Source organism: Notolepis coatsorum, assembly GCF_963971535.1.
Source record: "Notolepis coatsorum genome assembly, contig: SUPER_7_unloc_1, whole genome shotgun sequence".
Lineage (NCBI taxonomy): Eukaryota > Metazoa > Chordata > Actinopteri > Aulopiformes > Paralepididae > Notolepis > Notolepis coatsorum.
This window is the reverse complement of record NW_028174880.1, coordinates 1,304,117-1,318,706: the sequence shown is the minus strand read 5'-3', so window position 1 is coordinate 1,318,706 and position 14,590 is coordinate 1,304,117. Positions and strand designations below refer to the sequence as shown.

General features: G+C 44.3%; 1 protein-coding gene across 1 annotated transcript in view; it reads left to right on the top strand.

The window, feature by feature from the left end:
• Positions 1-350: 350 nt before the first annotated feature.
• naf1 (nuclear assembly factor 1 homolog) overlaps positions 351-14,590 on the top strand; it is a 40,203-nt gene continuing 25,963 nt past the window's right edge. The window contains exons 1-6 of the mRNA XM_084338283.1: positions 351-413; positions 1,454-1,537; positions 3,567-3,969; positions 9,734-9,845; positions 11,137-11,230; positions 14,319-14,401. Coding sequence (XP_084194409.1) covers positions 1,459-1,537; positions 3,567-3,969; positions 9,734-9,845; positions 11,137-11,230; positions 14,319-14,401 — 771 coding nt within the window. The 5' untranslated portion in view covers positions 351-413; positions 1,454-1,458. The remainder of the gene's footprint in view (positions 414-1,453; positions 1,538-3,566; positions 3,970-9,733; positions 9,846-11,136; positions 11,231-14,318; positions 14,402-14,590) is intronic.

Genomic DNA, 14,590 nt, shown 5'->3' with positions numbered 1-14,590 from the left:
GTATTGAGCCGTACTGTATTGTACCCATTCTGCAATCTGTTAATAAAGTCATCAATCAATTAATCAATCAATCAATCAATCAATCAATCAATCAATCAATCAATCAATCAATCAATCAATCAATCAATCAATCATCAATCAATCAATCAATCACAAGCCCCGAAGACCCGCCTCAAACCTAGTCCAAGCCACGAAGCCCCGCCCAGACGTTGGGCTTGCGGCTCTGCAGTGCAGATATACCCTATTGTGGTCTGCGGCACTGCAGATTTACCCCATTGGACCATCAAGAACACAACGTGTCACGCGATTCCGTCGCGCAGCAGCTCTGCGCACACCCGGAAAAACATTCCCCACGTGTAGTCGTGGGCGCAGAGCGGGTAGAAGAGGACTAGTAGCGTTCATCAGAACAGAAGGTGTGTAAACTGAACTTAGTGTGTAGCAGAGCAGCTGTGTGATATTACTGTGATGATGATGATAATAATAATAATAATGATGAACAAGTCACACTGCAGGTTGAATGGCGTGAAGTTACTTCTGGAGCAGGAGTTGTGCCCGAACGTTGTGTTAGCTCGTTAGCTCGTTGACTAGCTCGCATCATTAGCACGCTTAGCGTGTGTATCTTTGATTGTGTATTCTTCTTATATTCGACGTTTGACTACCTAGATGCGACCGACCTGTGTGCTGAATGCCCCTCGGGGTTAATAAAGTACTTGTATTCCATTCTATCATCTACCTATCTGCGTAGGTGATTGATTGATTGAAAACTTTATTAACAGATTGCAGAATGGGTACAGTACAGTACAGCTCAATACACACAATTGTTAAGAAGGGGATGCAGACCAGAGAAAGACTTTCGTCTTGTTTACATCAGGGTCCCCCATTTTCAATTCATCATAACATACATGACATACAGATAGACAGTACTACTAGTTTGTGATACAAAGGAGAGTCTAAAAAGAGTATATACATTTGAGGGGGAAGAAACTGTACATTGGAGGAGGTTGGGTTAGGACATTTTACAGGGGCCAGTTTCGAATTGCAGTCTCCCGTACGTGTTCTTTGAGAGCGGCTTTGAAGGTGGGGAGTGTTTCGTCAAACTTTCCCAGAAGAAGACATGATTCATTACCGATTTGAAAGGAGACTTGGTTCAATATAGGCAACAGAGTTCATAATGGTATAGGATGAGTATAGACAAACGTTCAGAGTTCATACTGTATGGGTTGAGTATAGACAACAAACAGAGTTCAGAGTTCATACTGTATGGGTTGAGTATAGACAACAAACAGAGTTCAGAGTTCATACTGTATGGGTTGAGTATAGACAACAGAGGTCAGAGTTCATATGTTATGGAGAGAGAGAGAGGGAGGGAAGAATCTTCTCCCACAGTCGTGTGTGTTTATGCTCTGTGTGTGTGTGATTGTTTGTGTGTGTGATTGTGTGTGTGTGTGTCCAGGACATATGGCCAGTGAGGCGTTAGTGGACAGTGGTGGTCAGACACGGCCGACAGCTGAGGACGTGGACATGGCACCAGGAGAAGGTATGAACACACACACTAGGGAGGGGGAGGGAGGCATGAGAGGCAGCAGGAGAAGGTACTATGAACACACACTAGGGAGGGGGAGGGAGGCATGAGAGGCACCAGGAGAAGGTACTATGAACACACACTAGGGAGGGGGAGGGAGGCATGAGAGGCACCAGGAGAAGGTACTATGAACACACACTAGGGAGGGGGAGGGAGGCATGAGAGGCACCAGGAGAAGGTACTATGAACACACACTAGGGAGGAGGAGGGAGGGGAGAGAGGCACCAGGAGAAGGTACTATGAACACACACTAGGGGGGGGGAGGGAGGGATGAGAGGCACCAGGAGAAGGTACTATGAACACACACTAGGGAGGGGGAGGGAGGGATGAGAGGCACCAGGAGAAGGTACTATGAACACACACTAGGGAGGGGGAGGGAGGGATGAGAGGCACCAGGAGAAGGTACTATGAACACACACTAGGGAGGGGGAGGGAGGCATGAGAGGCACCAGGAGAAGGTACTATGAACACACACTAGGGAGGGGGAGGGAGGGATGAGAGGCACCAGGAGAAGGTACTATGAACACACACTAGGGGGAGGGAGGGATGGATGAGAGGCACCAGGAGAAGGTACTATGAACACACACTAGGGAGGGGGAGGGAGGGATGAGAGGCAGCAGGAGAAGGTACTATGAACACACACTAGGGGGGGGGAGGGAGGCATGAGAGGCAGCAGGAGAAGGTACTATGAACACACACTAGGGAGGGGGAGGGAGGGAGGAGAGGCACCAGGAGAAGGTACTATGAACACACACTAGGGAGGGGGAGGGAGGGAGGAGAGGCAGCAGGAGAAGGTACTATGAACACACACTAGGGAGGGGGAGGGGGGGGTGAGAGGCACCAGGAGAAGGTACTATGAACACACACTAGGGGGAGGGAGGCATGAGAGGCAGCAGGAGAAGGTACTATGAACACACACTAGGGGGGGGGAGGGAGGCATGAGAGGCAGCAGGAGAAGGTACTATGAACACACACTAGGGGGGGGGAGGGAGGCATGAGAGGCAGCAGGAGAAGGTACTATGAACACACACTAGGGGGGGGGAGGGAGGCATGAGAGGCAGCAGGAGAAGGTACTATGAACACACACTAGGGGGGGGGAGGGAGGCATGAGAGGCAGCAGGAGAAGGTACTATGAACACACACTAGGGGGGGGGAGGGAGGCATGAGAGGCAGCAGGAGAAGGTACTATGAACACACACTAGGGGGGGGGAGGGAGGCATGAGAGGCAGCAGGAGAAGGTACTATGAACACACACTAGGGAGGGGGAGGCATGAGAGGCACCAGGAGAAGGTACTATGAACACACACTAGGGGGAGGGGGAGGGAGGGAGGAGAGGCACCAGGAGAAGGTACTATGAACACACACTAGGGAGGGGGAGGGAGGCATGAGAGGCACCAGGAGAAGGTACTATGAACACACACTAGGGAGGGGGAGGCATGAGAGGCACCAGGAGAAGGTACTATGAACACACACTAGGGAGGGGGAGGGAGGCATGAGAGGCAGCAGGAGAAGGTACTATGAACACACACTAGGGAGGGGGGGATGAGAGAGGCACCAGGAGAAGGTACTATGAACACACACTTGACCCCTAACAGCTCATGATGAGCAGGTCGGCACCTCGCATGGTCGCCTCCGCCGTCGGTGTGTGAATGGGCGTAAAATGTGAGAAACGGGGGGCGCCCGAGTGGCGAACCATGTAGCGCGCTGCGTCGCGAAACGCGGCCGGCCCGGGTTTCGATTCCCGGACCCGGCGTCCTTTGCCGAATGTGTCTCCCCCCCCCCCGCGCGCTCTCTCTCTCGTTCTTTCTCTCTCTCTCTCTCTCTCTCTACCGGACTGCCCGGTAGTAAAAACAATAAAAATCTACCAAAAACATAATAATCAAAAATAAAAAAATAAACTGAGAAACAAATTGTAAAGCGCTTTGGATAAAGGCACCATTTACCAACAAAGTGTTTGTGTGTGCATGTGTGTGTGTGTTTGTAGGTCAGATGGCCGACAAGGCATCAGAGGACGACCAGACGGAGGAGGAGATGGACGTTACCATGGCAACTCAAGGAGTGGACAATCTCAACGTCGGCGCCGGCAGCCAAACGCGCGTTGTGCACCCCAGCACTGGGACGACAGCACCCCCCCTGCAGAGCGCTGACGGGACAGCACCCCCCCTGCAGAGCGCTGACGGGACGACAGCACCCCCCCTGCAGAGCGCTGACGGGACAGCACCCCCCCTGCAGAGCGCTGACGGGACAGCACCCCCCCTGCAGAGCGCTGACGGGACGACAGCACCCCCCCTGCAGAGCGCTGACGGGACGACAGCACCCCCCCTGCAGAGCGCGTGTGTGAAGGAGCAGGGTGGAGGCGCCGACAGCTCTTCAGACGATTCGGACAGGTATAATAATAATAATAATAATAATAATAATAATAATAATAATAATAATCTTTATTCATATATAGCACCTTTCATACATAGAATGCAGCTCAAAGTGCTTAACACTTTGAGGACCGGCCGTCGAGGTCTAATATGTGGCTGGAGGACAACGCTTTGTAAACAAACCGATGTACTTTTGGAGAGCTATATCTATACTTTATACTAGTATCGCTATCTGTCCATTCTCATTGTCACTTGAGTGCATAAACCGTGCTTTCATAATGGCTTAAAGAAAATAAAAATCCATCGGTTGGTTGTCATTTTATAGCGTCGTGAATATAAGCTTTATCGCAGTTTTCGTCTCGTATTTTTTCTGGAAAGCTATTTATAGGGCTAAAGGCTACTAACGTTATATCGAACGGCATTTCTGTTGTATATATACGAATGAAATAAAACAAACTGCTTATCATCCGGACTATTACAGAGCATCTATGGATGAAATGGTGGCGGCGGGGGACGCCGATTAGTATTATTGATTAGCAATACAGTGTCCGTGCAAGTAGCCACATTCACTGATCGATTGCTTGCGTTTTACAACAATGTCTGATCCGGCTGTAATTTGGGTGAAGGGGGTCCTACCGTCAGCCCATGTGATCGCCGGCAGCATTTCCCCATTATTCATCGGCATCTGGTAGATCGATATGTCCATTGGCTGATCATAAATCCCATTATTCCAGGCTGAAATCTGCGCTTCGAACCGTGATCAACGGTGAAGGATGTTCGCTTGGGATCAGGCTCATATGAAACGCCCATAGACGGTAAAAGATTTTTTTTTTTCATTCGCCCTCAATGATACTGCAGTGGAGCGATGGCGCCCCTAAGAGGATCTGGCCGGTATTGCACGTTGCCCAAATCACAAATGCGGGTAGATCTGCAGAGGCGATGGGGGACGTTGATACGGTGATTAATATGGAATAAAACAATAACAACTTGCCACGAGTTAACGCGTGGCTCTGGTCCTCAACGCATGGCACCGAAACCCGAGTTAACTCGTGGTTGGGCGGCAAAGTGTTAACGGAGCAAACAAAATTAAAACACAAAATTTGACAATAAAGCAAAAAAAAGTAAAGAAAAGAAAAGCAGTAGTTTAAAAGCAAAAAAAAAATAAGAAAATACCTAAAAAGTATAAATGACAACAGGGATTTTACAATCGGCTAAAAGCAAGAGTATAAAAATAGGTCTTGAGCTGTGCTTTAAAGCTATCCAGAGGTTTCAGATGTAGTGGGAGCCGGTTATTCCACGCCGTCGGCCCATAGAAACAAAAAGCTGCTTCGCCGTATGTTTCATATTTCATTGTAGGCACCTGGAGCAGGTCCGCACTAGAGGACCTGAGGGAACATGTCTATGTAGGCAGTCGCAGAGGTAGGACGGTGCCAGACCATTAACACATTCCCCGCCAATGATGAGCTAACTCGTCGTTACCCGCCAAACGTTGAGCGCCAACAACGAGTTAACTCGTTATGATCGTTATTTCTTTTATTCGCTATTGCCATTCATAATTCATCGGGGGGGCAGCCCGTGCAGGCTGTTCTGAGTGTGTCTGAGATCGCAGACGGTCAATACCGCCACCTAACGCCTTGCGGCCGCTGTTGCACTCCATTTGAAACGATGTAGTTTGTTTTCTGGGCCGAGCTGAGCCGCGTGGGCGGGGTTTAAATACTCCGGCAAGACGAGCGCTTACAACGATGCATCAACTAGGCTGCCCCCCCCCCTCGTTCATATGCAATGCCGGATAACGTGGGACGGACCTCCGCGACCAGTACTTGGAATGGCGATCAGATAATTGGATTATTCTTTTTGCATTACATCAGAGACAAGGTAAGGACTATATATTACCAAGCTTGCGTTGATCCGATATTTTGATCCCGTGATCGAAGCCTGTCTTTGTGGAATGTGTGTGTGCTGTGTCCCGTTGGTCATCATCACGGCACGGATGGGCGCCCCGCTCTAAACCACATTTCATGCTTGCATGAGGAAAAGATAATACCGATAATCTAGCGTTGATTTCAGGATGATTCGATAATCAGGCGAAAAAATTACAACGTGATAAGTGGATTTCACTAAAGGGCTGTTTTCGCGTCTTTTCCTGGGATTACTCGGAATCACCCAAACTATACTCATATTCACCACGGTATGAAGCGGAAATGTACGGATGAAAAAATTCTGTTTTTTGCATGTTGACTGGAAGAAACTCACTGACAATCGACAACGTTATTAGATCCATAGCTATAATATTTAATATAGTTTTCAGGACTGCAAACACGGCATTCTCCTCATTAAACAAAGCGCTGGCAGACAACGGCCCAATGACCGTAGCGCCCTCTGGTGTCCAATGTGTTAAGAGTAGGGATGCTCGATATTGGCTTTTTTACCTATACCGATATACCGATATTGTCCAACTCTTAACCCTTTAATCGCCAAGGACGACTTAACACGTCATTCTCCGCCATGCGTAATCTGCCAATGACGTCGTACAGCGTCTTTGAGATCAATATTTCAAAAATCTGTCATGGCAATCATATTTCACCCACGGAGACTTGAGATCTCCTGTAGATCTCCTCTCAACTCTCCAACGGTTCAAGACCGCCATCTGGTGGCCGATCGGCGAATCGCCAAAACCGGAAGTGACGCGCCGGAAGTGGTGCTCACCCATATTTCGTCCGGCCACGCGCTATCGCTAGCGGGACTCCAGCTTGATACACTGGACATCGATCGGTTGCAAATAACTTGATAAACAACATGATTTGAAATAGGCCGAAAAATGACAACGTTCTAGAACATTCCAGTAAAGGGCGATTATCATAGAATCTCTTATTTTTTCCGTGAAAACGAGGGCATTTCAAAATGCTAGAAAACGAAAATGAACCGATAAAAAAAACAATCCGCTTTGACAATGTTGACTGGAAAATGAGTCTTTGATACGCGACGGGCAGATTAGACACATAATTTAAAACATAGATTAGGCGATATTAACGCTAACATTGAAGTGGTGCTGGGCATTCAAGGGGGTAAAAAGGAATTAAGCTTGGGCTCTGAAAGTGTTAAGTTAGGGCTTCAATATGATGTTTAACGTTTAGATTTCTGTCCAGCCAAAAGCCCAGATATGTGCATGTATCGACAGCAAATTACACCAGCATGTAATTTTTTCCAATCTGGTGCATTCCACCTGGGGAAATGGAAAATAGGGAGGGGATACATGTAAACAACAACAGTAATTTTGGACCCGCCAAATAATTTTTTTTATTATACATTTATTAATCCATATGTGACCAGGTATGGACTTCAGGGTCATGTTGAGGGATCTTCATTTTTTTTTTTTTTTTTACATATTGTGAAAGTACAGATTCATACCTTAAAAATAAGCCATCACTTGAACATTTTGGTGGGATATTTTTCAAGCTACATCCTATGAATCATGGAGATATCAGTAAACGCATTCAGAGATGAATGGTCTTCAAACTTGTGGAGAGGTTCACACCTGTGATTTAATCAACTACAACCTTACCCAGAATGCATTGTATTCCATGGCCCCCCTCTCTCTGGGGACATTAACACCTTGCATCAGGCTCTTTTGTTATGGCAATGACTCTGTCTTGTGGCAAGTTGTTGTGGCAGTTGAAGTATTTGCCTTGTAAGTCTAAAAGCTAAATTACTAAATGTAAATGTATTATAAGGAAAGGTTAACCTTCTGTAGTGTGGTAGTGAAAGGGTTAACCGTCTGTAGTGTGGTAGTGAAAGGTTTGTTGGAAGCCTCACATAAGCCATGTAATGTTGGGGGTCAAGGTATTGGCTGAAGGAAAGGCTACATCAATAAGCATTTAAATGTTTAGATTTAAAGGTTAACCTTCTGTAGTGTGGCAGTGAAAGGGTTAACCTTCTGTAGCTGTGAGAGAATTGTTGAATAGATACACAAATGTTCTAGAATGTTTGATTATGACATCATACTGTGACATCACAAATGTTTTCGGGCATTCATAACATTATTTTCTATGATGAATTGAAAATGGGGGATCCTGATGTAAACAAGATGAAAGTCTTTCTCTGGTCTGCATCCCCTTAACAATTGTGTGTATTGAGCTGTACTGTATTGTACCCATTCTGCAATCTGTTAATAAAGTTTTCAATCAATCAATCAAGTTAACCTTCTGTAGTGTGGCAGTGAAAGGGTTAACCTTCTGTAGTGTGGTAGTGAAAGGTTTCTGCCACTCTTCACAAGCAAAGAGACTTTCCATTCCGTGAAAACCCGCCCTACTCTGCTCTGATTCGCAGACTGTGGGTGGGGGGGAGAAACGCTGAATGTGATTGGATCAGAGTAGCCAGACAGACTGGCAGAGCAGCCAGCCGGACAGTGGAGCACTGAGAGAGAGGAAACGGCGGAGGATTTAACGAGGCGCGTTAATACAATTTTGTTTATCTGGCTTATTGCTGCGGATTCAAGCCAAGTTGCAATAATACAGTACAGCTCAATACACACAATTGTTAAGGGGATGCAGACCCAGAAAGACGTTTGTCTTGTCATCAAATGAATTGCCAGCGCGCGTTCGTCTACAACAACAACCAACGCGTCCTATAATAATAATAACTTGTTTGTTATTTTCTTTGAGTTTCCCTATTGAATGAATTTACTTCTTATACCATTAGGTTGCAATAAATTCACTCGAATTAAATTCGTTCGCTCATCAAATTCGTGACATTCTAAATGTGTTTTAATGTTGTTTAATTTAATGACAATACACCCGCGCGGACTCGCGTTTTTTTTTAATCTTTTTTATATGGACAGGACACTGCGTTTGTTGCGTTGCTATAACTTATAACATTAAGATAAAGTGTATAAACATTGTTCTTCTCCCTGCTAAGAAAGGAGAGCGTTTGGCTGTGTGTGTTTCAACACCTCTTAAGTACCTGTTAAGCTGACAGACCCACACGTAAATCCCCTCACCTGTAGTTTTTCCACAGTATTGAGAGACAATACTGTCGAACTATATAACAATAATTACCTCATTTACAAGTTGTATTTAAGTTTGTAAATAAGAGCAAATAAGAGAACACATTATTGACATTTCAAAGATGTAAAAAAAAACAGATTTAGATTTTTTCCGATTTTCTGAAGAGCAAGACAATTGTTCCTTTTCTGGCACTTGTTTCTCACCGGATCAAATCGGGTTTGGTCACGTCGGGTCACATATTCTTTTGGGGGGGGGGAAAGCAATACTTTTGTTCTGCACCTTTCTAAATGCCTAAATGTCTAAATGCCCTATCCGAGCTCCGGGAGGGTCATCAAGGAGAAGTCGCCTATTCTCAGTCCTTGCCCCACAATGGTGGAATGAACTGCCCTCCCCAGTTAGAACAGCAGCCGAAACCCGTCCAATCTTTCGCCGTCGACTAAAGACACACTTCTTCAACCATTATCTGTAATGAAAAAAAACTAACCCTAACTAACCTTACTGTCATGCACTTGTCCTAATAAACTAACCCACACTGTAGCACTCAACACTTTGATGAACATTGTTACTCAGCTGATAGAGTTGTGCCCTTCCTGATCACTTGTCGTACAGAACTTGTAAGTTGCTTTGGATAAAAGTGTTTCAGCTAAATGACTAAATGTAAATGCTCTGTGGGTTTATAGATTTTTTTATTTTTTTTAATGATTACTCTACATTCAAATGTTGTCTATGGCACCTTTAATTAATAATATGAAACATAATGTGACTGCTTATTCCCCCAGCTCCTCTTCCTCCTCCGCTCCCCGTGTGCCAGTGTTGGGAGGTGAGGAAGACGACGATGAAGGGTTCAGCCAGCCAGCCCCCGTCAAAACACGAGACGAGATCATGCTGGAGGTAAGGCTGTTTCCCCGAAGCCTGTTTTTGGGCTTCGAACTTCGTCAGGGTTTTTCGAACGAACGTTCCAACCTTGGTTTTTAATTAAAAAAAAAATATATATATATATATATATAAAATTAAAAAAAAATAATTTGAATAAAGTGATTCATCTGATTAAATTAGTATTTTTTTATTATTAAATCAACTTTCTTTAACCCTTTGGGTGCCGTTAACGTAGAACTATGTTTCTGTCGCCCGACGGTTGAGTGATGGAAAACGTAGATCTACGTTTTTCTCACGGTATTTCTTTTATTCGCTATTGCCATTCATAATTCAGCGGGGCTCCTTGTGCATGCTGTACTGAATGTGTCTGAGCTGGCAGACGGCCTTATACCGGCCTCTAACGCCTTCGGCCGCTATTGCACTCCATTAGAAACTATGTAGTTTCTTTTCTCTACCGAGCTGCGGTGTGGGGGCGGGTCCTAAACACTCCGGAAAAACACGCGCTTGTAGGGATGGCTTGGACAACTGACCCCGCCCGCCCGTTCATGTGCAATGCCCAATAACGTCGGAGACAGGATCGCTGTGGATAACTGGAATGGCGATCAGATAATTTTATAATTTTTTTTGCATTACATCAGAGACCAGGTAAAAAAGTATACTCGATATATCGCCCAGCCCTACTCTCTGTGTGTATGTGTGGCTGTGTGCCGTTGGTGGCAGCAGGGGGGGGGGGCCGGTCTAAACCACATTGCATGCTTGCACGAGGAAGGATAGTAATGATGATCTAGCGTTGATTTCAGGAAGATTCGATAATCAGGCGAAAAATTACAACGTGTTTAGTGTATTCCACTAAAACGCTATTATCACGTCTTTCTCTGGAATTACTCAGAAGCACCCAAACTATATACTCATATTCAAAACGGTATAAAACGGAAATGTACTGATGAAAAAAAAATCCGTTTGGTACATGTTGACTGGAAGCAACTAACTGATAATCGACGGGTGTATTAGACCCATAGCTATAATTTAAGATATATTTTAAGGACTCGCAAATCCCGCAGTCCCCCCATTTACTTACAGCGGTGGCGTACTAGCGTCATCTCACAGATTAAGCTCCGGCGCTGAATGAGTTAAGATAAAAAAAAATTACAGAAATCTGCTATTAATCACAAGTTAACTATGGACAATTGCGCAATTAATCTCGATTAAATACTTTAATCGGTTGACGGCCCTAGTTTTTATCATTTTGTATTTGAGTATTTCTTTTACATGTTCTGTTTTTCTGGGATCGTGTGTTTCTGTCTAGGAGCTGCCGGCAGTGGAGGACGTCAGCATATCGTTACCAGAGGAAGCTGAGCTCCAGCCAATAGGATCGGTCTCCAGTATCATACAAAAGTTAGGTGAGTATGCACACTAGGCCTGCCACAATAACACATTTTGCTGGGCGATTAATTGCCCCCGAAAATATCGCGATAAGCGATATTATTGCGACCGGTTAGAGAATTAAAAAAATTCACTAATATAATGATAATAGCATAATAATGCAAGGACACCGTTTCAAAGTGCAATAAACTTTTATTTAACATTGGAAGACATTTTAAATATCCTAAATAAAAAAAATGCTCAGTTTGATTGTTTATTATAAAACAAACTGAAACTGGAAACAAGCCCTCTGTCTGGCTTTTTGTGTCATCCTTTTAACATGTACATGTATTATTAATGTACCTTGCGCCGCGGTACCATGTACAAAATGTTAATAAAGTGTGAGGAAAAAACTGGAAACGTAATAAATAAAAAGGCAGTGAAACAATAATCAAATAAACACCAAAATATATACTATCTCTATTGGAATGGAGACTTCAGCACAAGATAAACTAGGGATGGGCAAAAATAATCCAGATCGATTGATCACATGATGTACTCGAGTACTCGTGGAGGAAAACGCTGTACAAAATAAACGTATTTTCCGGTGTTTTAGACTTTTATTTTGAAGCCCACCGCTCCGTCTTTTCCGGTGTTTTAGACTTTTATTTTGAAGCCCACCGACCGGAGCGGAAGTAGTGTTGATATTATCCTAGCAGCCAACTTGTCTCGTCCGGTTCTGTGTTTTTGAGCTAATGATAAAACAAATGTTGAGATTGTTGGTGAACAACTAACTTTAGGTTAGTTTTAACGTTAGCTACTAACGTTAGATGCAGCTACTACAGGCAATCAACGATGAGGAGGAAGCGTCAAAGCCGTATATAATAGAATAGCCGTGGTGCGTAGGCACGAGAGCGCAATTCTATTACCTGTTATAATAAATTAATTCATGGTTAACTTGTCCCCGTGTCCAGTCCTTTGACCACCCGTTCATTGTAAACAATGATGCATGTAATTGTATTAACGTTATTCTGTGTTGTAGCTATGCTATACGTTGTATTTCGTTTGTTAGCTATTTAGCTAATGTTGTTAGCATTGAATGAGCATCAACGAACGCTAGATCTTTAATCTTTATTTAGCAGTCCAGTTTCTCCGGGCAGTAGCGAGTAACTACTTGGGTCTAAAAATAGCTAACGTTACACTACAAATAACGCTACTTGGTTAAAAGGAGCAACACTATTGAGAAATGTAGTTAAGCTATATGTGGCGTTGCCCCACGGAGCTCCCGTGCTGTACTCTGTAGTAAGGCCAGCGGCCCCCCACACGGAGAGTGACTGACAACAGGTACTGGTTCCGCCTCATTAAAACAAACGCGCAAATAGCAATTAATCGCGCCCGTCAAAATCATTGCATTAATTTTAATTATCGCGCCGATTAATCGATTTATTGCTTATCGCGGCAGGCCTAATGCACACACACACATGCACACACACACACGCACACAAATTAACTCATTGACTGCCGGGAGTTAGATGGGGCTCCGCTCTAGCACTGCCACGCTTTAAAAGATAGGAGTGGATCACCTTGTTTGTAGAGCTATAACTATATATATATTTAAACCTTTATTTTACCAGGTAGTCACTTGAGATCAAAGATCTCTTTTTCGAGCAAGACCTGGTCAAAATGGCAGCAGAAAAAAAAAAAAATAATAGATTCTATCTTATAGCTATGGATACAATACTATGGCCCATTTGACATCACCTATCTATCGTTCAATATGTGAATACGTTCCCGTGTTATACCGTGGTGAATATAAGTATGGTTTTAGAGCGGTCTAGGGTAATTCCCTAAATGCTGAGTTATAGCCGTATGTCGATTCCACTTTAGACGTTGCCGTTGCTTGCCTGTACACGCTATTATTCCGAAATCAAATCTATATCATAGGTATTATGTTCCATCATGAATGCATGAAATGGGGGGGGGGGTCGTTTCTGATTATTTGATTGTCAGTAACGGCATTCGTATTGAACACTAAAAACGCTTATCACCCCGATCGGTATAAAAGCATTGCAGGATCAAGCAAACATTTATGTCAAATCGTCCTTACCTGTGATCGTGAGTATTCCAAAAATAATATTCCAATTGTTTGATCACTATCTGGTACATCCAATGTACATTTGGTCCAAGGCCAAGATACAAGGTTACAAAGGGTGCTTGATACCGCCGTCTAGCGGGATGCGGCCGGTATTGCACTTTGGCATTCTCAGGCTGATTCCCCATGTTAACCCTGAGTCCGTGTGCCTGTAATGAATAGAAATATTGAATAAAAGAAATACCGATCAAATAACGTAGATATACGTGGTTGGCGTTCAGCGGTTGTCGGCCAAACACGTATATAATCGTTGTTGGCGGCCATTGAGTTAAAGGAACACGCCAACATTTTGGGAAATTTGCTTATTTGCCATCTACCCTGGAGTTAGACAAGCAGATACATACCCTTTTCTTCTCTGTGCATGCATTAGGCTTAGGGAACAGCCGCTCCGTTAGCCTAGCTTAGCGTCATTCACTGGAAGTAGGTGTGCCAGTGTAGCCTAGTTCCCAACAGTCATGAAATACACTCCAAATACAACTCCAAAACGTTCCTGTAAACATGTTGTGACCTGTGTATTTACCACGTGGAGAAATACAAATAAATAATTACCGTAGACTGGCATTTTAGTTTTCTAAGCAGATATCTACTTGGAATATTTATTTAGCCGAACCACTGTTTGCCTGGGCGCAGTGATTTCATCGTCACAAAATCCCTGTTGTTTTTTGAAAAACAGAAACGGGTATGTAAGTATCTGCTTGTCTAACTCCAGGGTAGATGGCAAATAAGCGATGTTCCCCAAAAGTTGGCGTGTTCCTTTAACCCTTTCACTGCCACACGACAGAAGGTTAGCCCTTTACTATCACACAACCGACGGATTTGCGGAGCTAATGATGCTAATGATGGAGCATCGCCGTCTGTTGTGTGATAGTAAAGGGCTAACCTTCTGTATTGTCACAGTGAAAGGGTTAAGCCTCTGTGCTAACCTCCATGTGCTCTCTCTCTCTCTCTCTATCTCTCTCTCTCTTTTTGTCCAGTCATCATTCAGTCTATGAAAGACACGCCCCCTTTGACAGACGACAGCATCATCTTCAACTCTGATAGGCTGGCCGTGGGGAAGGTAGGCCTACTATTGGACAGGGACAGCCTACCTGGTGTCTCTCGCTCACCTCTTCCCTTCTCACCCTGAGACTAACTTTTTCTTTTTATAAATGTTTTTTTGTGATCACGTTTTTTTCTTCCGTTTTTTTTTACATAACACAATAATTAATAATAATAATAATAATAATAATAATAATAATAATAATGA